We start from the raw sequence: 23402 nt of genomic DNA, 5'->3' as shown, positions 1-23402 counted from the left end.
TTGTTATGTAAATAAAGGCTATTTTATTTATTTTATATTTATTGTGCATTTTTTCTCTTTAGATAGGTGCATCAGATATGCGAACCGAATACCAAATATTCGGCAAAATAGCCGAATACCGAATAGTTGCCGAATATTCGTGGCATCTCTACTGTAGAATGTAAATCTACTGTACAGCCCGGCAAAAAAGAGTAGAAATTAAAAATTGGCAACACTGCTTTCAAATCAGTTTATAAAAGAGAACGGGACAACACTACAGTCTTGCCACTTTTTAATTTCTACTCTTTTTTGCCAGGCTGTAGAGTGTAGATGCACAAAGCCTAAAGTCCCTCTAAGCAGTCTAAGCTATACTCTGTCAAGCGATTTCCGTCAGTAGATAAGAGCGGCAAATTTAAAAAATGTAGGTACGAAGAGTTATCTTCTCATAGAAAAATTTTTTGCGCCATATTCTACTAACAAATTTTAATAAAACAAATGACAAACAAAAAAATGTATATAACAAAGTGAGAATGTCATTATAAACGTCATAATTTCATATTCATTGATTCTTTTAAAATTAAATGGCTTCAGTGGCTTCAGTCCATGGGGCTATTTCGTCAGTGTCAAGATATTAGGAGCGTTAAAAACGACTAATATAGTTTGTCAGGACTGTCTCATTTCAATCATAGACAGAATCATACTATCTTTGTCATAAACTAGTACTAGCACCCAAAAAAAAGGATGTGTATAGTTTTCCTGGGGTCTTACTGACTGACAAATTGGTTTAACCAACTATATAAATGGAGTTTTATAACTTTGAATTAGAATTTGAAGGAGAAGAATTAAATTAAATATTTTAATGTTAATAGATTTTAAAGAAAAAGTTTATTCTGATCCTTTTCAAAGTAGCTACTCGAACGTGTTACCAATAAATCTCCACTAGTAACACCATTGCATTCGTACGTCACACTGCCATACTGCCATAGTTGTTTATCAATCTCTAGTGCATAATTCTTTGGTATTATAACAAATATTTTATCAAATGTGCATGAAAGTCAGTTGATTATAAATAATGTCGGATCAAATAGATACTTACTGTCGCCTTTGTGCAGAAACAACACCAATAACACAGCTAATAACGGCAGAGGACGACGTCGCCGTGAGCTCCAAAGTTCTAACAAAAATGCAGTGGATAAACATAGATATTACTTCTACTGTCCTTCCGACTACAATCTGTTTCTCATGTTTCGATTTATTAGAAAAAACCTGGGCGTTTCTACAGAACGCACGCACCGCGCAAGTAAAACTAGCGTCCATTTTTGTGAAGAAAACAGTTGACGATCAAAGCGCATCAAAATCCCAAAAAAAGAAATCGCGAGACAACATTCCCGTTATAAAACCTGTGGACAAGGATTGGGAGGACTTTCAGACGACAAAACATGAGGTGAAAGTAGAAAATAGTGACCAGCTAGAGCATATAACAACTGTAGACGCCAGTACGCTCCTTCAAATAGATTTTCAAGTTAAGTCCGAGCAGATAAGCGATAATGAGCATTACGACAATTCAATCGACACCGAAGGCTTCTCCACTGACAGCGATGCTCCATTGGTTGAGAAAAAGAAAAAGTCTAAACGCAAAAAGGATTACGAGCTGAACGACTTGGGAGTGTCACTTACTTGGGAAGAGTACATGTGCCGCTGCGCTCAATGTGATGCGCAGTGTAAGAATATGGAATCCTTGCAACTCCATTCCTTGCAAATACATTCCTGTTGTTGTGCTTTCAAATGCTTGGACTGCGATAAGGTAATCACGAGCTACAGATCCTTTATAAACCATGTCCGAACTCATAACAAAAGTCTCCGACGTTGTTGCGAATACTGCAACAAGCGCTTCTCCTCGTCATCCTGCCTTAAAAAACATGTCTCCAACGCTCACCGAAAGTCGTACTTAACGACATGTTCTAACTGCGGAAGCAATTTCGAAACCCCGGAACTATTACAAGACCACATCTTAATTTTTTCAAGAAGTCAAAAGAAGCATCGGAAACAGGATACTCTGGATTCTGATTTGAAATGTGAGCATTGTCATAAAGAGTTTAAATCTAGAAGTAATTTGCAGCAACATAAACTAGTACACATGGAACGGAATAGAGAATTCGCTTGTCATATCTGCGGTAAAATGTTCTTCACCAAAGGTACGCTTAGCACCCACATGAACACACACGAAGACTCAAAGCCGCATAAGTGTGAGTTTTGTCCATTAGCTTTCCGAGCCCGTGGTAATTTAATATCCCACATCAGTCTTCATTCCGGGGCGAAACCGTTTGTCTGCGAGCAATGTGGAAAAAGTTTCCGAGTGAAACGGCATTTGAAATCACATTCCATAGTCCATACAGATTTGATGCCGTACGTGTGTGAATATTGCAACAAGCAGTTCCGCTTCAAGACTCGCTTGAATCTCCATTTAAGACAACATACGGGAGCCAAGCCGTACACTTGTATATTCTGTCAACGAGACTTTACGAATGGATCGAATTATAAGAAGCATATGAAACGTAGGCACAATATAGACACATCGAAGAAGAAGTTTAACACTGTTGGTAAGGACGAGATAGATAATCAGGCAACTATTCAAGCTGTGCAAGCCACAGTCCAGGCAACGATACAAGCTATTCAAGCAACGCAAGCTTGAGTTTTTCCTATAGAATCGTAGCATAAAAGCTAGTGGCAGGCCGCACAAATATAAGACACAATCTTATGGCTCTACAAATAAGATTGTGTCAGATATTTTTTCAGCCGTTGTGTAACATATTATTACAGGTGACTGTATAGTCGAATAAAATGTTATATTTAAGGTGATACATACCTCACCTTAACTTAGATTGATTGATTAATCGGAGGACTATGATTAAGTAATCTTAATTAAAATGAATCTAGAGTTAGAATTATGTTTCGTTATGTTTTCGTTATATAGTCGACATTAAATAGTGACAGCCAAAGTACAGGCCGCGTAGCCAAGATGGCGATCGCTTACGCTCCGTAGCGATCGAAACGCAACTGTCACTGTCACACTAATATGGAAGAGTGATAGAGAGACATAATGCTTTTCGTTGTCGAAGCGATAGCGATTGTAACCTTGGCTAGGCCGGCAGATGTGCATAATTGTTTTCCATCGTATTTTCTCGGAAACGTTCGTATTTGTCATGGTACTTCAGTCAACCTCGGTACTTTTTGTACCGAGACTGACTGAAATAGCAAGACACGTTCGTACGTTTCCGTGAAAATACGAAGGAAAATAATTATGCACTGTTGAAAAATATTTTGCAACGCCTCGGCGTCTAAAGTCAGACCGTGAAAAGTCTGCAGCGATTTTGATAGCCCATGCAGTGTAAGTGTCATTTTAAACGTCAAACTTCTATGAAATGATGACGTATAAATAACACTTACACTGCGATGGCTATCAAATCCACTGCAGACTTTTCTTGGTGCGACTCTAGTCGCTATGGAAAATGGCGTCGCCGTCGCTACGCAGTTGCGCCAACGTTGCGTTGAGCAGCAGCCATAGGGTTGACTAGACGCCGACGCTCAAGACTGTGGCGTAGCTAGGGGGAGGCGGCGGGGGCGGTCCGCCCCGGGTGTCACCCATTTAGGGGTGACACTCGACCGTGAACATCAGTAGTAACACTTATAAAAATTTTCGTAAAATGAAAGCGATGGAGTACTTAAATCCTGGGCTATATAACATAAATTACAATTACTCTTTTTAAATATATTTTACAATTTTGATTGACTTTTGGGGTGACACCCACAATTTCCGCACCGGGTGCCACCCATGCTAGCTACGCCACTGGCTCAAGACGCTTGTGTGCGGTGCAGTGTTGCCAACTTGGCATAAATGATGCCAGATCTGGCATATTTTCACTCGTTTTAGCACCAAAATTTTCCATTTAGCATCTGGCATATTTTTTACCATAATTTAGTCTAAGCCAAGCTTGCACCAACTTGGCAGCAACAATATGCGCCATCGCCTTGTGGTTCATATTTTCATATGAATTTTGACTTTTGTGGACGGATGGCTTTACTCTTTTTTAGCATACTTCAAAAATCTTTGGCATAATTTTGGCATAAACTAGACACTAGTCTAGCAATTGTTCAAAATCCGAGTTGGCAACACTGGTGCGGTGGCCCTTATTCCTATGTTAACAAAGTTGTGTTGCAATATATTTGATCAATGATCACTATGGCTTTGACTTTATATTTAAAGCTGTACCTATAACAGAATTTGTACAATTCAATTTGAATTAAACTGTAAATAATATTGTTAGTACGTATTTATTGTACGCATCACTGTAGAGAAATAAAGCAATATTTTTAATACCAGAATGATTTGTTTAACTTTTATTAAACCCCATCGCAATGAAACGTGTGAACCGATTTTAATCATTAGGTAGGACCTTGATAAGTAAGTAAGTAAGTAAATATTACTCATACTCATACTCATACTCATATATTTTATTGCGTTTCATGTGTACAGAGGATCTTATAATATAAATACAGTCTCAACATGAACCCTGCAAGGGTATAGCAACATAAACTAAAAAAAAACAAATTAAATATGAATAGCAGTAGGTATTTCTTTATTGCACCAATAATCATACATCTTACATACATTACATGTAAACCGAATACATGTAAACAGGATAGGTAACCTACTGTACATAATTATTGGAACTAATTTTCAAAGATTGAAACACAAATGGGTACGAATAAGGCGGTTTTCTGTGCCTATAGGTATATTTGCCGTTCAGCGCAGTAACGCCGCCAGCCTTCTGGGCACCCTACCGGACGGCACAGAATAAATAATAGTACTAGGTACAGAAGAATCACCCTCAAAACTCTAACAAAACGCGTCTGTTACGATCAGGACAGATATGGTCGCTAGGTGGCAGCGCCACGCACCGCTTTATGGCTAGATTGGCTAGCCACCAAAATTGGTGTGGAACGGATATCTACTTTTAGCTACCCGTTGCAAAGCGACGAAATCGCAGAGTAAGCCACGCCTGCCTGGGGCCAATTTTCTATTTCTGTGGCCCTAGTGAATAAGGGTACAAGTCTCGAACAGCGCAGTTGTAAAAGGACGTAGGTTCCAAGTAACACTTATGCCCTTTTACACCTAAGCTGCGCGCCACATTGTAGGGCCACAGATTTATAGTATTACTTTTCACGTAGTTTTAGTTTAGTCTGTTTAGTTCTTATTTTAATTTATTTTTGTTAGTCCTCATTTTTTTAGAGTCTAAATAAAAAAACTTATTTAATGCAAAACAGTACGTACTGAAACTTTGTGATTTGTCCGAATTTTCTTATCACTCTTTGAACTTTGTAATTGATTAGCATTATCAAATGATACGAGCTTATAAATTTAGAACGTGTTATCATTATTGTTGTTATTGAATAAGCAGAAGTAAAGAATAATTTACAAGCAGTTTAAAACGAGCTTCGACGTGAAGATGTTCGTTTATATAGCTATTATAGTGCTTATTTGGTCCCTGTATTTATACGGTATACAAGGATTCGACTATTGGAGAAAGAAAGGCGTCAAATATGACAAGCCACTGCCTTTTGTGGGCAGCACATTGCGCTTGTTTCTCCAAAAACAAAGCTTGACTGAGTACTTAACAGAGTTGTATAGAAGACACCCTGAAGATAAATTAGTCGGATTTTATTTTGCGAATTCAAAAGTACTTGTAATCCGAGACCCGGAATTGTTAAATAATGTCTTAATAACAGACTTTAATAAGTTCTACCCGAGAGGATTGATCCCTCATAAGACAGTGAGAGAGCCGATGATGAAGAATCTTTTCTTCGCTGATGGGGATCTGTGGAAGCTGCTGCGGCAGAGGATGACGCCCGCCTTCACGTCCGGCAAGCTGAAGGCGATGTTCCCTCTGATCGTGGAGAGGACCGAGCGGCTGCAGCGCTCCGCCGCCGCCAAGCTAGGTTCAGAAGTAGACGTGCGAGACCTCATGGCGCGCTACACCACAGACTTCATCGGCGCCTGCGGCTTCGGCTTAGACACCGACTCCATCACCGATGAAACGTCAACATTCAGAAAGCTAGGCAAACGTATCTTCACGTTCACAATCAGAGAGGGTTTAATGTTGTTTTTAAAGGAAGTGGCTACGGAAACGTTTAAAAATTTCGAATATTTAGCTCCAGAAATTGAAAGGAATACAGTAGCTTTAGTCAAAAGTATCATGGAGCAGAGAAACTATAAGCCTTCAGGGAGGAATGACTTTATTGACTTGCTTTTGGAGTTGAAGCAGAAGGGGAAGATTGTGGGGGAGTCTGTAGAGAAGAGGAATGCAGATGGAACACCACATATAGTAGAGTTGGAGATGGATGAGCTGCTGATGGCGGCGCAGGTGTTCGTGTTCTTCGCGGCCGGGTTCGAGACGTCTTCATCAGCGACCAGCTACACGCTGCACCAGCTCGCCCTGCACCCTGACCAGCAGGCCAAGTGCCAGCAGGAGATCGATGAAGTACTCACCAGATACGGCGGAAAACTTTGCTATGATGCCGTGAAAGAAATGCAATATTTGCACATGTGTTTCAAGTAAGTAATTCTACCAGATTAAATTACTTCGGTACTTCAAGTTCTATGTATGGTACACACACATTCTATGTAGGTAATACACTTATGTGTGGTAGCGAAAGTTGGGTCTGGCAGAAGAGGCATCAGAGCCAAGTGAATGCAGTGGAAATGAGAGCGTTGAGAAGTGTGTGTGGTGTGAGATTGCAAGATAGAATTAGGAACAGTGTGATAAGGGAAAAGTATGGACTGAATGTAGATGTAGTGACAAAAATTGAGAAAGGTATGTTGAGATGGTTTGGACATGTGGAAAGAATGAGTGAAAGAAGGCTGACTGAAGAGAGTGTATGAGGGAGAAGTGGAAGTGGGAGTCGGAAGGGGTAGACCTCAGCGGACTTTCTCTAAACAGATCGGGGAAATCCTGAAGAAAGGCCAGATCAAGAGCACCCTAAACCGGCGAGCGTGTATGAGGAATGTTATGAATGTGAAGGAAGCGAAAGAGGTATGTCAGTATCTTAGCAAGTGGAAATCCGTGGTCTCTGCCTACCCCTCCGGGAAATAGGCGAGATTATATGTTTATGTTCAAATTCTATACTACTTCACGTTTGAAGAACATTTTCTTTTGATATTGATTTCAATCTGCTATCTGTTAATTTTCCAATTCACAGAGAAAGTATGCGGCTGTTCCCTTCGCTGGGCTTTCTTGTAAGACAGTGCACGGATAGTTACCAATTTCCCGGCACAGATGTCACTATCGACGAAGGAGTAAACATCGCCATTCCGTTGCAAGCCATCCAGACCGACCCAAAGTACTTTAAAGACCCTGAGAAGTTTATACCGGAGAGGTTTGATGCAAAAAATCTTCAGGAGATTCAGAAAAATACGTATCTGCCGTTCGGAGATGGACCCAGAGCTTGTATTGGTAAGCTATTCTTCATTTGTCATTGTTTCTAGGGCAGTGGTCGGTAACAGGCGGCCCGCAAACCTCTCACTTGCGGCCCGCGAGCCTCCCTGACTATTTTGTATGTATGTACCTAATATTAACAAACGACAATGTCTGTTAAAGCCAGTTGCAGACAAGTGCTTTGATTGTATACATTATATACATACGTAGCCATAACACGATGCTTGTTGACCGAGTGCAAACTATAATAAATTGATCTTAACAGCCAATATAATTCGACTAAGTTTGAGTTAAAATACCTATTTAAGCTGTCCAATGCTATCATTTTAACTAATTTTAAAATTCATTATTATTCACGACGATTAAAAATCGCGTAAAATTCAGTTTAAAATATACCTCGCGCGCCTAAATGTTGATGCCTACTTTAGCCAGTGTTCTCCAAGACCACGGGGACAACGCTGTCCTCGAAACGTCGGAGGTAAATTTAAAACTTAATTTTCGATTAAGCCCCGTCGTTGTTAATAGAGTTAGACCAATAAAAGTCTGCAGAGATTTTGATAGCCCACGCCCCACGCAGTGCAAGTGTTATTTTAAACGTCAAACTTCTATGAAATGATGACTATCAAAATCGCTGCAGACTTTTCTTGGTTTAACTCTACCTTCTTCTTCTTCTACCTAGCGTTATCCCGGCCCATGCCAGGGTCCGCTTTCCTAAGTTGTGAATAATACCTAATGAGTAAAAATCGGGAATATTTAATGGCTCCTCTACACGATGGGCCAACGCCGGCCACTCCAAGGGACGCAGCCATGCGGTTGAATGATATAGCAATATCACTTGCTCCCTCTAACGCATAAATGCGTCCCTTTGAGTGGCCGGCGTTGGCCCATCGTGTAGAGAAGCCATAAGTCATTTTAAACAACTTATAAAATACCCGTTCGTCCGCAGGTGAGCGACTCGGTCTGATGCAGTCCCTGGCGGGGCTTGCGGCGATGCTCCACAAGTTCACAGTGGCGCCATCTAGGAACACGCGCGTGAAACCGCTCGTCGATCCCGCCGCGCATATCGTACAGAGCGTCAAGGGTGGCATACCTCTGGCTTTGAGTTTGAGAAGCTAATGTGTACCATAACCACAGAATAACGAATAGTACTACCGTACAGAAAATCCACTCCTTCATAAAAGTCACATTTAGGTATAAAATTATACCTATACTCGCCGCCTGCAGCAAAATTGAAACATATAACCGCGCACGAAGCGTGAATCTTCTTTGCGCGAGCACCACGTGACACGACTATTTAATTGTGCGAGCTGAGCGGCCTGCACTGCCATACGCCCGGCCAAATGTACCTAACCTCTAGCCGCCCAGAGACCTATATAAAGGTCTCCTGTTCCATTCTAATTTGAACTTTGTGTTGACAAAATAAAATTTCATTTTGCTTGGCAAGGTTTGACTTATGGGCGGCTAGAGGCTAAACTGCGTAGTGACACTCCCCTGCCATAACATAAGACTGCTTTAAGTACCCCACACTATACTCTGTATCTTTAGGTATTTAAATAAAAGTAAAGAAAATCTACCCTCAATCCCTCAAATAGCTCCTTAAGCAGGCGTGGCTCACTCCGCGATTTCGTCGCTTTGTTACAGGTAGCTAAAAGTACATCCGTTCGACCCCAATTTTGGAGTTTGCCATAAGCCGCGCGTGGCGCTGTCGCCACCTAGCGGCCATATCTGTGCTGATCGTGACAGACGCGTTTTGTTAGAGAGTGAGTCTTCTGTACCTAGTACTATTATTTATTCTGTGCCTTAAGCCAGTTGAGGGGTCTAATTGGATACGAATACCTATTGATCGTAGAATGTATTGGATTCCATACATTTCACGACTCTTCTCTTTCCACACAGACTATAGAAAGTAGGTAAACTTCAGAAAAGTAAAGCATGTTATAACTTGTAAACTATATACTCGTATAGTGGGTTCTGTGAGCTGTAGATGTAGATAATAACTTAAATGTAAGTATTTTAATGAATTTTAATTGGTATGTGTCTACTAGAGACGCACCAGATATCCGGTTACTATCCGGTATCCGGCCTATCCGGGCATTATATTACTATCCGGGCGGATACCGGATAGTGTCCTACTATCCGGTCGCATACCGGATAGTAACATTGCTTGATTTCGGAGTAAACAAATTGGATTTAAGAAACAGACATGGCCATAATCGTACTTGTGTATTTCCACTGACTTGCACGCGCACTCATTTCGAACCTAGAAATGTGTCCGCGCGAACGTTTACTAGGAACTAGGTTAAAATGTAGGTATAGTTCCGTTGGCCGAATACCGGATATTCGGCTGATGGTCAGGCCGAATATCCGGTATCCGGCCAAACAACTATCCGTTGCATCTCTAGTGTCTACCTAATCTCAAATTTGTATACCTGTCGACGAAATATAGCGTTCACCACTGTACCATGTTTATTGCAAATAATTGAAATGAAAATTGAATAAATGTGACGTTCCACGGCAAAAGATACCTTATGGCGGCTGGCGCTTACTTCGCATAGCGCCGCAATAATATTGAAGCGGCGTAAGCGCCAACCGCCACTAGGTACATTTACCCATGGGACGTCACAAATATTTATAACATTTCCATACTTTGAAATTTTTATTTTATTTTTCTGTATTACTAAAAGAAATTACTTAATAACTAGCCTAAATCTAAATAAAATAGGCCCTTGAGGCATTGTACCAATGGTGGCGGCATTTCCTCGCTGTATCGCAATGCTGATACATTGTGCCAGCTCTTCGGTCTTTTTTTTTCCCCGTTTTTTGAATCAGAAATAATCTATTTAAACATCGCCACCATTACTTCACATGAACATCTGATTGGATCTCGCGAGGCACCAATGAGAGCGGTAGCCCGCCATCTATGTTCTGCACGATGAAGGAGGCGGGGTCGACGCGGGGCGCGCGGGTGCCGGCAGAGGGCGCCACCGAGCACCGCCGCAGCAGCGCCGCCAGCCCCGCCAGAGACTGCATCAGACCCAGGCGCTCACCTGGCAGAAAAAATTATAAGTTTTTGGCAAAAATTTCATTTTTGGTACAAGCTTTTATCGCTGACTGTACTTTTCTTTCCACAGGCAACTAACACTCATCGAGACAATTCTAAAAACCCCAAACACAATTAGGTTTCGTTGTTTTAACACAGAGTTCCTATGGCCACCTCTGGTCTCCATCATCAGATCAACTCCATGACACCATAATATTGCATTGTCACCCGACTCACGTATTGTATGCAAAAGTTCAGCTCAATCGGAAACCAGGAAGTGGAATTTAACTTGCAAGATTTGATTACAGACAACGTAGTACAGCGAAAGTAAATAAAAGCTTGTAAAATTCTTATAATATGAATCCCTCCAAAAACATTTTCATGTAAAATGTCGCTAAGACGAAACCATAAGGCTCACACTTCGCACTTACAAAAAGTTATCAGATCTCTTGTAGAGCCAAGCTTCTAACTCTACAAGCCCTTACTTCACAAACTAACAAAATGTTTGCAGACATTCACTAGATATGAAATATAAATAGTAACGATATGTGACGTTCCACGGCAAAAGGTAACCTGGCGGTTAGCGCTTACGCTATTATTAACGCCGCTCCAATATTATTGCGGCCATAAGGTACCTTTTGCCGTGGAACGTCACATATCGTTACTATTTCATATCTCGTGAATGTCTAATTCATTTCCCGAATCAACCCTAAAGGGTCATTTAGTTTTAGTACATTGCGGTATTTGATTGGTCGCCTGAATTGGATTTAACCAATAGTCGTCAATGTAACTAAAATCGCAAACGAGTTCGCACGCCGTCAGGCGTGGCTCACTCCGCGATTTCGTCGCTTTGCTACAGGTGGCTAAAAGTACATCCGTTCCACACCAATTTTGGGGAAAGCCATAAGCCGCGCGTGGCGCTGTCGCCACCTCGCGGCCATATCTGTGCTGATCGTAAAAGACGCGTTTTGTTAGAGAAAGTCTTCTGTAAGTACCTACATACTACTATTATTTATTCTCTGACGCCGTCTAAATCGGCCCTAATTTTAGTAATGACGTATCCGACGCCTTGCACCTTGGTGCGACCTTATACACGCCCTCAACCGAACTGACCTCAGAAATAAACAAAAATAAACAAATAATAGGTCATTTTATTACCTATACAAGCCCGGGGACCTTCACCGAAAGGCAAGTAAACATGTTTAGGGATGCTCGCGCCTTCACTAAAACGCTCCGGCCGGAACTGGGCCGGATCGTCGAAGTACTGCTCGTCGTTGTGCAGGCCCTGCACGGAGACCAGCACGTATACGCCGGCGTCTATGGTCACGTCGGTCCCTGGGAACGTGTACGGCCTCACACACTGGCGGATGAGGAAGCCTAAAGATGGTAGCATTCGCATGCCCTCTCTGGAAGAATAAAACAGGGTTTGTAAGGAATATGTGACGTTCCACGGCAAAAGGTACCTACCTTATGGCGGTTGGCGCTTACGTTGCATACGTCGCATACGTTAATACTAGCGTAAGCGCCAACCGCCATAAGGTACCTTTACCCGTGGGACTTCACATATGTCTTTCGCTCTTGATATCTCCTTAGGGCCACCTGCACCATTCACTAACCCGAGGTTAACCAGTTAAACCTGGAATTACTATGGTTATCAGTACAATTTGACACTGGGTTAACGATTTAGCCGCTTAACCCCGGGTTAGTGGGATGGTGCAAGTGGCGCTTAAGGGTTGCCATATGGAAGAAATAAATGTCCTGATAAAAATCCTGACATCACCCACGACCCGCGCCCGCGCCGCATCGCATTCGTTACGCAGTATATCACGTAAACATTTTTTTTATAAGGTAATTCCTAAAAATCCGGACACTTGCCAAGTCCGGCCGCAATCCGGACAAAGGGTCAAAAATCCTGACATGTCCGGACAAATCCGGACGTATGGCAACCCTACTTCCGGCGCTTGCTTTTCTATGACACGACAGGCGATCACGTAATGCTTTCCGTAGAAACGATGCGCCGGAGGCTCCGGCCCGGTCTAAGGTGAGTCGTCCTTTATGGGAATATAGTTTTGTTTTGGTTTAGACATATTTTCATATGAACAAACAGGTTTTCATTCGATTTATACATGATCTAATGCGACAGCGTGGATGATTTGGAGGTTGTCCTTTTTTTATATAGAGGTGGAATGCATTACGCATACCACCCAGGCGCGCAGACGGGCGTGGGTGGTTATGTGGGACTCCCATACACGTTAATGAGACCCCTGGTTTACCCACTAAAACCCCTCTGTTGCCACCTCACTGCTATATGGCGAGGTCCCAGGAACGCCGAAATACTCTTCCGCAACCTCGCCAGCGGCCGTCCGAACTCGGCCCCGAGTCTGTCCTAATACAGTCGCCATCAGATATATCGGAACGGCCGAGGTGTTCACAATATCAGGCGTGTCTCACTCCGCGATTTCGTCGCTTTGCTACAGGTAGCTAAAAGTGCATCCGTTCGGCCCCAATTTTGGGGTTTGCCATAAGCTGCGCGTGGCGCTGTCGCCACCTAGCGGCCATATCTGTGCTGATCGTAACAGACGCGTTTTGTTAGAGAGTGAGTCTTCTGTACTTAGTACTATTATTTATTCTGTGACAATATCTGAACAAGCACTCTAACGCCTTGATAATAGAGGCGTGCTCAGATATTTGTGAGCACCGTGGCCGCTCCGATATCTGGCGACTGTACAACGCGACTATACGCGATTATTGGCTTGGAGTACCTATCTTTTAACCTGCTTTTGGCAACTCCAATAAAAATAATCTAGAATGGGTTTAGTTCCGCGTAATGGGTTTGGTTCCAATCGATCGACCGATCCATCTTCTTGGGAATAGTCGGGAAGGTTAACTGGAAGAGATCCCTCAAAGGGATAAGTTCACCTTTGTACTTCTTGCTAATTGTATGTTATTTTTAATATGTCTTTTTGTACAATAAAGAGTTTACTACTACTACTACTACTAATAGTATGGTTAATAATTAGGCTTACAAAATAATCAAGTAGTCGTATAAAACTTACTTGAAACACATTTCTAAGTACTTCATCTCTTTGACGGCGTCGAAGCAAAGTTTTCCGTCATATCTGGCGAGTACATGGTCGATCTCCTGCTGGCACTTGGTCTGCTTGTCAGGGTTCAGCGCCAGCTGGTGCAGAGTATAGCTGGTCGCTGACGAAGATGTCTCAAACCCCGCGGCGAAGAACACAAATACTTGCGCTGCCATCAGGACCTCGTCCATCTCCAACTGAGCTGTCTGTGACCCGTCATGATTTCTGCTTTCCAACGACTCTCCAACTATCGTACCTTTCGCTTTTAGTTCCAATAGCAGATCAATAAAGTCATTCCTCCCTGAAGGCTTGTAATTTCTTTTCATCATGATCCCTTTCACCAAGGCAAGCGTTGTTTGTTCAATATTTAACGGTAGTAGACGAAAATGCTTAAATTTTTCCGGGAAAACCCACTTTAGTGCACAAATGATGAATTGTTTCTTTGATGGATTGAAAATGCTTTTACCGAGTTGGCGGAAAATCGACGTGTCGTCGTTGATGGAGTCGCAATCGATGCCGAAGCCGCAGGCGCCGATGAAGTCTGTGGTGTAGCGCGCCATGAGGTCTCGCACGTCTACCTCTGAACCTAGCTTGGCGGCGGCGGAGCGCTGCAGCCGCTTGGTCCTCTCCACGATCAGAGGGAACATCGCCTTCAGCTTGCCGGACGTAAAAGCGGGCGTCATCCTCTGCCGCAGCAGCTTCCACAGATCCCCATCCGCGAAAAACAAGTTCTTCAGCATCGGCTCTATAAACCTCTTGTTCGGATTTAAAGCTCTTGGATAAAAGTGCTGGAAGTCAGTCGTTAAAACTTGTTTAATGAGTTCAGGGTCCCTCACAACGAGGGCATTCATGCCACAGATGGAGAACCCAACTAATTGCTCCTTGGGATACTTATAGTACAACTCTGCGACGTACTCCGACAAGCAGATCTGTTGTGTGATAACCCGAAATATGGTTCCAAATAAAGGTATACATTTCTCATGTTTGACCCCCCTTATAGTCCAATAGTTATATTTATGCAAATTCATAAATAATAATATCACAATTACGGCCACGATCGCGACTGTTAGAAACATTTTCGAGAGATAAATTAGTAAATTTCACACTGAATGTATGGTTTATCTGGGTGCAATACTACACGCCGACTGACCAAGTTGGTGATTAATTTTGCATCTATTATTCTGTTTATTTTATCAGGTCATTCAAGGTGAGGTGTCAATAACTTATGCCCGGGCTAAAGGCCTGTCCAGACGAGAACAATTTTTCGCTAATCTGATTAAATTGTCCGATCAAATCAGGTGGTGCGGACGCAAACACCAATTTGGCCACTTTCACCAATTTTACATTTATAGAATAAGAATAAAGATCATTTATTTCAGCAAAGGTTACAGATATACCACGGGTCTCCGCACTAGGCAATGCCTGTATAACGGGGAACCAAAATACAATTAAATATCAAAGCTGTTACAATTAAAGTCCAACATTTATGGTGATATTTGAGCGCTCTAAATCGTCACAAATTGGTCTTCTTCATCCGCACTCCATTTTATCGGTAATATCAGTCATAATCGGCAGTTGAATTTGGCAAGCCAAATTGGCGTTTGCTTCCGCACAGCCTGATTTCATCGGACAATTTAATCAGGGTGGCGAAAAATTGTCCCCATCTGGACAGGGCTTAAGTTAGCTCACCGCGATGCCCTAAAGTGACCCACGTCCGAAATCTAGATATTTCTAGACATTATCGTTTCATTAACATAAGTACCTATACGAAATGTTGATGTTTACCTAATCGTGTTGTTTGTAAAAGTAGAACCCAAACAGAAGATAATTATTAATTTAAAATATTATTTTAATTTGTCTTTCCCATCACAGTACAATGGTGTTCCTGACCTTTGGAAGGCGTGCGCGGAGCCACAGCCAACACGTAGAGGCCCTTTTAACATTTTGATTCTATAATCTTTATTTATTTTTCGTCTTAAGTTAGGTTGTTTATAACATGAATATAAAAGTAAAATACAAAAGCACATAACAAACAATAAAAAATACATATAAACACATTATAAAAAACCTAACCTAGGGTGCTGCCGGCAGCGGGGCAGGGCCCAAGCTGCCGGTGGTCAGGGCCGCAGAATGAGGAACCGACGTACTATACACGCCGTGTCCAAAATTACCGCCTTCTGCATCTGACCCTTGATCCAACCACCCAGCGAGAGTCTCTCTAGGTGTTGGTCGAAACTCTTCGCTATGAGACCGTTCGCTGAGACGACTATAGGTTCAATGATCGTCGAGTCAACATCCCACATGGCGGTTATCTCGTGAGCCAAGTCTAGGTACTTGCTGGACTTGTCCTTCTCGGCCTTCACGAGATTCTCATCATGGGGGATGGGGACGTATAATAATTCTATTATTATTAGCAAATATTATAGTTGAAACTTTGTAACCCCAACTTTGTTACATACCAACTGCTGTTTTTTTTTTAGTTTATTATATAAAGTAAGTAATAATAAAATCTTAAGAGTATGTATGTAAAAAGTATTTATACTTTATTATTTTTCCTATTTGGCCGCCGCCTACTCTATGGATGCGTGGCTGTCGATAATGTCACTTATGTCATTGGAAAAAATGAAATGTAGTAAAGAAAACGTTTATTTAAAATAAGTTTATTAAATAGTGATTTAGTGTACATACGATGGACGAATAGACATTAAATGTCGTTTCTTTCGTTTCAGGTATGTAGGTTTACTTTTAGTTATTCTCTTATGAATGTAATAAAGTTCGAAACACATAATAAATAAAACTTTCGTTTCAGACAAAGCAACGCATTATTATTATTTGTCCATCATACTACTGATTAAAAAATATCTTATAAAACGACATTTTTGTTATTAAGTCGATCGAAAATGGAGAAACTTCGCTTTGAATTTACGATATTGCCGGGAAGTGATGGAAAAACAAATATTTACTCTGTTACCTCTATAACTACGAGTGATAACAAAATCTATGCTATTCCGGAAGAGCTACAATCAGTCGGTCATCATGCAGAAATAATGAAAACAGCTGCTTACAGTAAAGTAAAAAAAAGTTTGACTAAGAGATATCAGATAAGAAGAGTCTGGATTACAATGACCGAAGAACTCAAGAAGAATTATATAGACGAAGATGGTAACATTCAATTCGGAGATCAATACTTAGAAGAATTAAACCAAGAACAATCCACCGCCGCACCTCAAAAAGATACAGATGCCTTAGGAAAATTATTGGAAAAATTAATAGAGAATACACAAGAAAACCGTCAACAGAGTTTGAAAAATATTGCGGAGAAGTTTGTTATTGAGAAATTTTCAACCAAGAATTCAAACGCTGTTCAGTGGATAGACATTTTCGAGAGAGAATGTGAGCGTTTTCAAATTGCAGACGAGAAGAAGGTTGAGATATTGAGGCTATTCATGGACAAGAGCTGCGCAGATTGGTTTAGTTCCATGATCATAAAATTAACAATGGACGCGGATTGGTCTGAATGGAAAAAGAAATTCTGTGAGTCTTTTGCAAATAAAGGATGGAACCCAGTTACGAATGCAATGTTATTTAAATATAAAGACGGTTCATTGCTCGACTATGCTATTAAAAAAGAGAAATTATTACTGGATATGAGAAGGTCGATTGATGCCGGCACTTTGGTGGATTTAATTGCATCTGGTTTGCCAGAATACATAATCAATAAGATAGACAGGGAAATATTAAATGATACTGTTGATTTATTTAATGAGGTCAGCAAGCTGGAACACATGGTAAATAGAAAAAGTTACGTGTTTAAGAGAAGAGTCGGAAACTACAAAACTAATAATAAAAATGAAGACCTTAACGCATGTAAAATTTGCGAAAAATTAAATAAAGGACCACGTTACCACCCAGAAAACTTATGCTGGTTTAGAACAAGAGACGAAGATAAGAATATAAAGAATGTTGTGAGACATGTCAACAATGCAGTTATTGAAGCTGAATTAAATGAAACGCATCAAAAAAACGAATAATAACACCATTAATACACGTCAAACTTATAGTAAATGATAAATTTGAATTGAAGGCACTTTATGACTCAGGTTCAAACTTTTCTTTTATTAACGCAAAGCTTTTAAGATTGAAAGGGAAAGGAAACAGTTTGAACGAAGCAAACTTAATTACAATTAGTGGTGTTAACAAGACAAAAGGTTTGACAAACTTAAAAATAAAAATCTCCGAATTAGAAAATAATGTAGATATAGATATTGTAGATGAAGAAAATTTCAAAGATGACTTTGTGATTGGATTAGACCTGATAAAGTTATTTAGACTGAGACAAGATGAAAACTTAGTTGTATCCCAAAAACAAGAAGTAAATAATAATGACAAAGATCCTACAAATGTTGAGAATGAAGAAATTCTAACCGATTTAGTAATAAATGATAAAACTCAAGGTGAAACAGAATACAAAATAAACTTTAATGAACATGTACAGGAAGAAGATTTTGAAATGAATATAGATCATTTAAATAGAGAAGAAAAAGTTGAAATAAATAATTTAATTAATAAATACAAGTCAGTTTTTGCTAAACATAAGTATGATATTGGCACAGTTAATGGATATGAAGCAAGGATAGACTTATTAGTTGACAAATACTGTAGTAAGAGGCCCTATAGGTGCACTGAAGAAGATAAAAAAGAGATCGAACAACAGATAGCAAAACTACTAGACAATAAACTAATAGAAGAATCTTACAGTCCATTTGCTGCTCCTGTTACTTTAGCATTTAAAAAAGGGGATAATAGAAAATCGAGACTATGCATAGACTTCAGGGATCTGAACAAAATAGTAGTTCCTCAGGCTCAGCCATTTCCATTAATAGATGACCTAATGATTAAAACAAGGAATTGCAGTTACTTTTCTACTTTAGATATAAACTCTGCATTTTGGTCTATTCCATTACGTATCGAAGACAGGAAGGAAACTGGTTTTGTGACACAGGAAGGACATTTTCAGTGGACAGTCTTGCCTTTCGGTTTAAAGACCTCGCCTGCAATCTTTCAGAGGATATTAAGCAATGTATTAAGAAAACACAAACTTACTGCTTTTGCTGTTAATTATATAGATGATATACTCATATTTTCTAAAACATTCGCAGAGCATATTGATCACCTGACACAATTGCTAGAAGCAATAAAGACTGAAGGATTTAGATTGAAATTTACGAAGTGCACTTTTGCATCAAACTCAGTCAAATATCTAGGTCACATAATCCAAAATAACTCAATACAACCCATAAAAGATAACTTAATATCTATAAAGAATTTTCCTGTTCCAAAAACCCAAAAAAATATCAGACAATTTCTAGGAAAGATAAACTTTTATCATGAATATATACCAAGGAGTGCAATTATATTAGACCCGTTACATAACTTACTAAGGAAAAATCAAAAATTCGTATGGTCTGAAGAATGCCAAAAAGCATTCGATACAATAAAAAACCTGCTATGCTCCCAACCAGTACTGGAAATATTTGATCCAAATTTACCAATAAATATTTATACTGATGCTTCATTGGAAGGCGTTGGAGCTATTTTAAAACAGACACAGCCTAATGGAAAAGAAAAACCAGTTGCATATTTTTCTAAAAAACTGAATGTGGCTCAAAAGAAAAAAAAAGCTATATACTTGGAATGTCTAGCTATTAAGGAGGCTGTAAGATACTGGCAGTACTGGCTGATAGGAAAAACATTCACAGTTTTCTCCGATCACAAACCCTTAGAAAATATGAATCTTAAATCAAGAACAGATGAAGAACTTGGAGATTTAACATACTATTTATCTCAATATGATTTTCAAATAAAATATGCGCCAGGAAACACGAACTTGGAAGCAGACTGCCTAAGCAGGAATCCAGTTTTAGAATGTGACGAAAATACAGATGAACAGTTAAAAGTTGTTAATTTAATACAACTTGAAGATATTTTAAATCAGAGTAAAAATAAAGATATACAGGATAAAAAGGATAATTTAATTAAGAAACATAACGTTTATTTTAAAAAGATGAAGACAAACGAGAAAATACTACTATCAGAGAAATTTAGCAGAACACTTTTGAAAAACATACATGAACAGTTGTGCCACATTGGAGTTGGACAAATGCTGAAAACTATTAGTCCGTTATATTCGGCGAAAAATTTAACGAATAATATCAAAAATGTTTGTGCTACGTGTGAAATTTGTATTAAAAATAAATCAAGAGGTCAAGACAAATTTGGACTTATGTCTCATTTGGGTCCGGCTACAAAGCCTTTTGAAATAATGTCAATAGACACAATTGGAGGATTTGGAGGTACGCGATCAACAAAAAAATATCTGCATTTGTTGGTAGATCACTTCACTAGATACACGTATATACTAACATCCAAAACCCAAAGCGCAGATGATTTTGTTAAACTACTCACCAATGTAACAGAAACAAACAACATTGGTATGATACTTACTGATCAATACCCTGGAATTAATTCTAAAGAATTTAAGACGTTCTTACAGAACAAGGGTATAAACTTAGTATTTACAGCAGTAAACACAGCTTTCTCGAATGGATTAAATGAAAGATTAAATCAAACATTAGTAAACAAGATAAGATGCAAAATAAACGAAACAGGAGAAAAACGAGCTTGGGCCACAATAGCACATGAATGCCTAAAAACATATAACGAAACAAAACATTCAGTCACTGGTTTTTCCCCATCTTACCTTATGAATGGTACAGATGATAGAATTTTGCCAAACGAACTTAAGCAAGAACTGCAAAGTGACTTGATTAGAGATAAAGAGATAGCATATGAAAACACTCTAAAATCGCACAACTACAATAAAAAAGTTTTTGACAAAAATCGAAAGTATCATGAATTTAATGAAGGAGACTTAGTATACGTGGAAAATGGAAACAAACTAAATAGAAGGAAATTAGATGAGCTGAAAATTGGGCCCTATAAAATTACTGAGAAAATCTCAGACTCTATATACAGAATAGATGTCGGTCATAAAAAAATAGAGTCTAACCTTTTCCATGTAACAAAACTTATTCCAGTCCCCATTACAGAAGAAGAAGGAGAAGAAACCGAAGACAGTTCGTGAACTTGCGAATTTTTTTATTAAAAAAAAATCTTTCCTTAGGGGGGAGATGTAAAAAGTATTTATACTTTATTATTTTTCCTATTTGGCCGCCGCCTACTCTATGGATGCGTGGCTGTCGATAATGTCACTTATGTCATTGGAAAAAATGAAATGTAGCAAAGAAAACGTTTATTTAAAATAAGTTTATTAAATAGTGATTTAGTGTACATACGATGGACGAATAGACATTAAATGTCGTTTCTTTCGTTTCAGGTATGTAGGTTTACTTTTAGTTATTCTCTTATGAATGTAATAAAGTTCGAAACACATAATAAATAAAACTTTCGTTTCAGACAAAGCAACGCATTATTATTATTTGTCCATCATACTACTGATGGACAAATAATAATAATGCGTTGCTTTGTCTGAAGTCTTTGTTTTATTTATTATGTGTTTCGAACTTTATTACATTCATAAGAGAATAACTAAAAGTAAACCTACATACCTGAAACGAAAGAAACGACATTTAATGTCTATTCGTCCAACGCATTATTATTATTTGTCCATCATACTACTGATGGACAAATAATAATAATGCGTTGCTTTGTCTGAAACGAAAGTTTTATTTATTATGTGTTTCGAACTTTATTACATTCATAAGAGAATAACTAAAAGTAAACCTACATACCTGAAACGAAAGAAACGACATTTAATGTCTATTCGTCCATCGTATGTACACTAAATCACTATTTAATAAACTTATTTTAAATAAACGTTTTCTTTACTACATTTCATTTTTTCCAATGACATAAGTGACATTATCGACAGCCACGCATCCATAGAGTAGGCGGCGGCCAAATAGGAAAAATAATAAAGTATAAATACTTTTTACATGTATATAAAATAAAATAATAATGTTCCAGTCACAGGGGCGAACACAGTCAGTAATGGAGGTACAGTTTGTATTATAAACTGGTCTATGTTGGATCTCGATATAGTTCGTTTTTAGGGTTCCGTACCCAAAGGGTAAAACGGGACCCTATTACTAAGACTCTGTTGTCCGTCCGTCTGTCTGTCACCAGGCTGTATCTCACGAACCGTGATAGCTAGACAGTTGAAATTCTCACAGATGATGTATTTCTGTTGCCGCTATAATATAATACAACAAATACTAAAAACAGAATAAAATAAAGATTTAAGTGGGGCTCTCATACAACAAACGTGATGTTTGACCGAAGTTAAGCAACATCGGGCGGGGTCAGTACTTGGATGGGTGACCGTTTTTTTATGCATTATGGTACGGAACCCTTCGTGTGCGAGCCCGACTCGCACTTGCCCGGTTTTTTTTAGCAATAAGGAGCAATAAGGTAAGCGCGCTTACCATCATGACATGTCTTTTACTTAATTGAAAAACACTCTTTAAAGGTGGGATCAGCCGGTTCATTTTGTGTTCATTTTTGTGTTTCATTATTCATCTTTCACTCAAAGTGACACGTGTGAACACAAAATGAACCAAAAGTGAAAAATGGATTCATTAGTGAAATGATCCAACAGTGTTGGATATTTTCATTCGGCATCTTTCACTCGTACACCGAATGAATGAAAAATGAACAGTGTGAATACAGAGTGAACGTTCATTCCGATTTTGCATATTGTTCTCGAATCCTGTGGTTAGTAGTACCTAGACGTCTTGGAAAAAGCAGGATATACTTATACATTATGTCGACGAGTACCCGTATCTGGGCCAATTAGTCTCCTTCAGCCATAGACAGGATAAAGAAGTCGAAAGATGGATCCAAAACGCGTGGAGGAGCTATTGGTCTATGAAGGAGCTGATGAAGGGCGACCTTCCTCTGACCCTAAAACGGAAACTCGTCGACATGTGCATTCTGCCTGTCCTAACCTACGGTGCTCAAACGTGGTCACTCACCGAGGCGCAAAAGACCAAATTGAAGGTTTGCCAGAGAGCTATGGAGCGCAGCATACTAGGAGTAAAACGGATTGACCGAATCCGTAACTCTACGCTGCGCTCAAAAACGCGCATTACCGATGTTGGAACTAAGACCGCCAAGCTGAAATGGGACTGGGCCGGCCATGTCTGCCGCATGCACCCACAGAGGTGGGCCAAAATAACCACGGTATGGGTGCCGCAAGACGGGCGAGGATGTGGTAGGCCCAGACGGAGATGGCGGGACGACCTGGACGCATACCTTAACGACTGGCCGGAGATTGCCCAAAATCGAGACGAATGGAAATCAAGGGGGGAGGCCTTTGCCCAGCAGTGGGACACCGTATAGGCTTATATAATATAATAATAATACTTATTATGTTATTTGTAGGTACCTACTTACATTTCATTTAGTAATAAAATATTTTTACTTTTACTGCTTAATAAATAAGTATACCCTAAAAACCAATTTCACACCTGGCTGTTTTTGATTACCGAATTAAACATTATCGTAATTATTTACGTAGGTAATATAATCAAGAACCATGTTGCTACTGTTGCGAGCTGTCGTTATATTAAGCTTATTTTGTAAGTGATAATGATAATAATTATGAATCATTATATTCATTATATATATATAGTAGAGATGCACCGGATAAGGTAAACGGCCCCAAGTTCGTGTTAGTACGTTATTTCGTTAGTTTTTTTTCTGGCGCAAATAATAAGGAATTCAAAT

The 23402-nt window shown here is 39.6% G+C and overlaps 3 protein-coding genes across 4 annotated transcripts in view; 2 read left to right on the top strand and 1 right to left on the bottom strand.

The window, feature by feature from the left end:
• The first annotated feature begins 961 nt into the window (after positions 1 to 961).
• LOC134677022 (gastrula zinc finger protein XlCGF26.1-like) lies at positions 962 to 2978 on the top strand. Its single transcript, XM_063535438.1, has one exon. The coding sequence runs from the start codon at positions 1052 to 1054 to the stop codon at positions 2669 to 2671; it is 1620 nt and encodes a 539-aa protein (XP_063391508.1). The 5' UTR covers positions 962 to 1051; the 3' UTR covers positions 2672 to 2978.
• Positions 2979 to 5481: 2503 nt separating this feature from the next.
• LOC134677031 (cytochrome P450 6B2-like) lies at positions 5482 to 8588 on the top strand. The gene is made up of 3 exons (XM_063535452.1): positions 5482 to 6592; positions 7237 to 7490; positions 8419 to 8588. Exons 1-3 carry the CDS (start codon positions 5487 to 5489, stop codon positions 8586 to 8588), a joined length of 1530 nt encoding a protein of 509 aa, XP_063391522.1. The 5' UTR covers positions 5482 to 5486.
• Positions 8589 to 10312: 1724 nt separating this feature from the next.
• The window catches only part of LOC134677028 (cytochrome P450 6B2-like), a 38227-nt gene continuing 25137 nt past the window's right edge, over positions 10313 to 23402 (bottom strand). Inside the window, exons 1-3 of one of the 2 annotated variants that reach the window (XM_063535449.1) lie at positions 13569 to 14701; positions 11671 to 11918; positions 10313 to 10519 (exon numbers count right to left, since the gene is read on the bottom strand). In XM_063535449.1, the coding sequence (XP_063391519.1) occupies positions 10329 to 10519; positions 11671 to 11918; positions 13569 to 14671 (1542 nt within the window). In that variant the 5' untranslated portion in view covers positions 14672 to 14701 and the 3' untranslated portion in view covers positions 10313 to 10328. Of the gene's footprint in view, positions 10520 to 11670; positions 11919 to 13568; positions 14702 to 23402 lie in introns of those variants that run through there. The other variant, XM_063535448.1, reaches the window with a different exon arrangement.

Source organism: Cydia fagiglandana, chromosome 25 (assembly GCF_963556715.1).
Source record: "Cydia fagiglandana chromosome 25, ilCydFagi1.1, whole genome shotgun sequence".
Taxonomy (NCBI): Eukaryota; Metazoa; Arthropoda; class Insecta; order Lepidoptera; family Tortricidae; genus Cydia; species Cydia fagiglandana.
The sequence above is the reverse complement of the archived record's forward strand: the minus strand, read 5'-3'. Positions and strand labels throughout refer to the sequence as shown.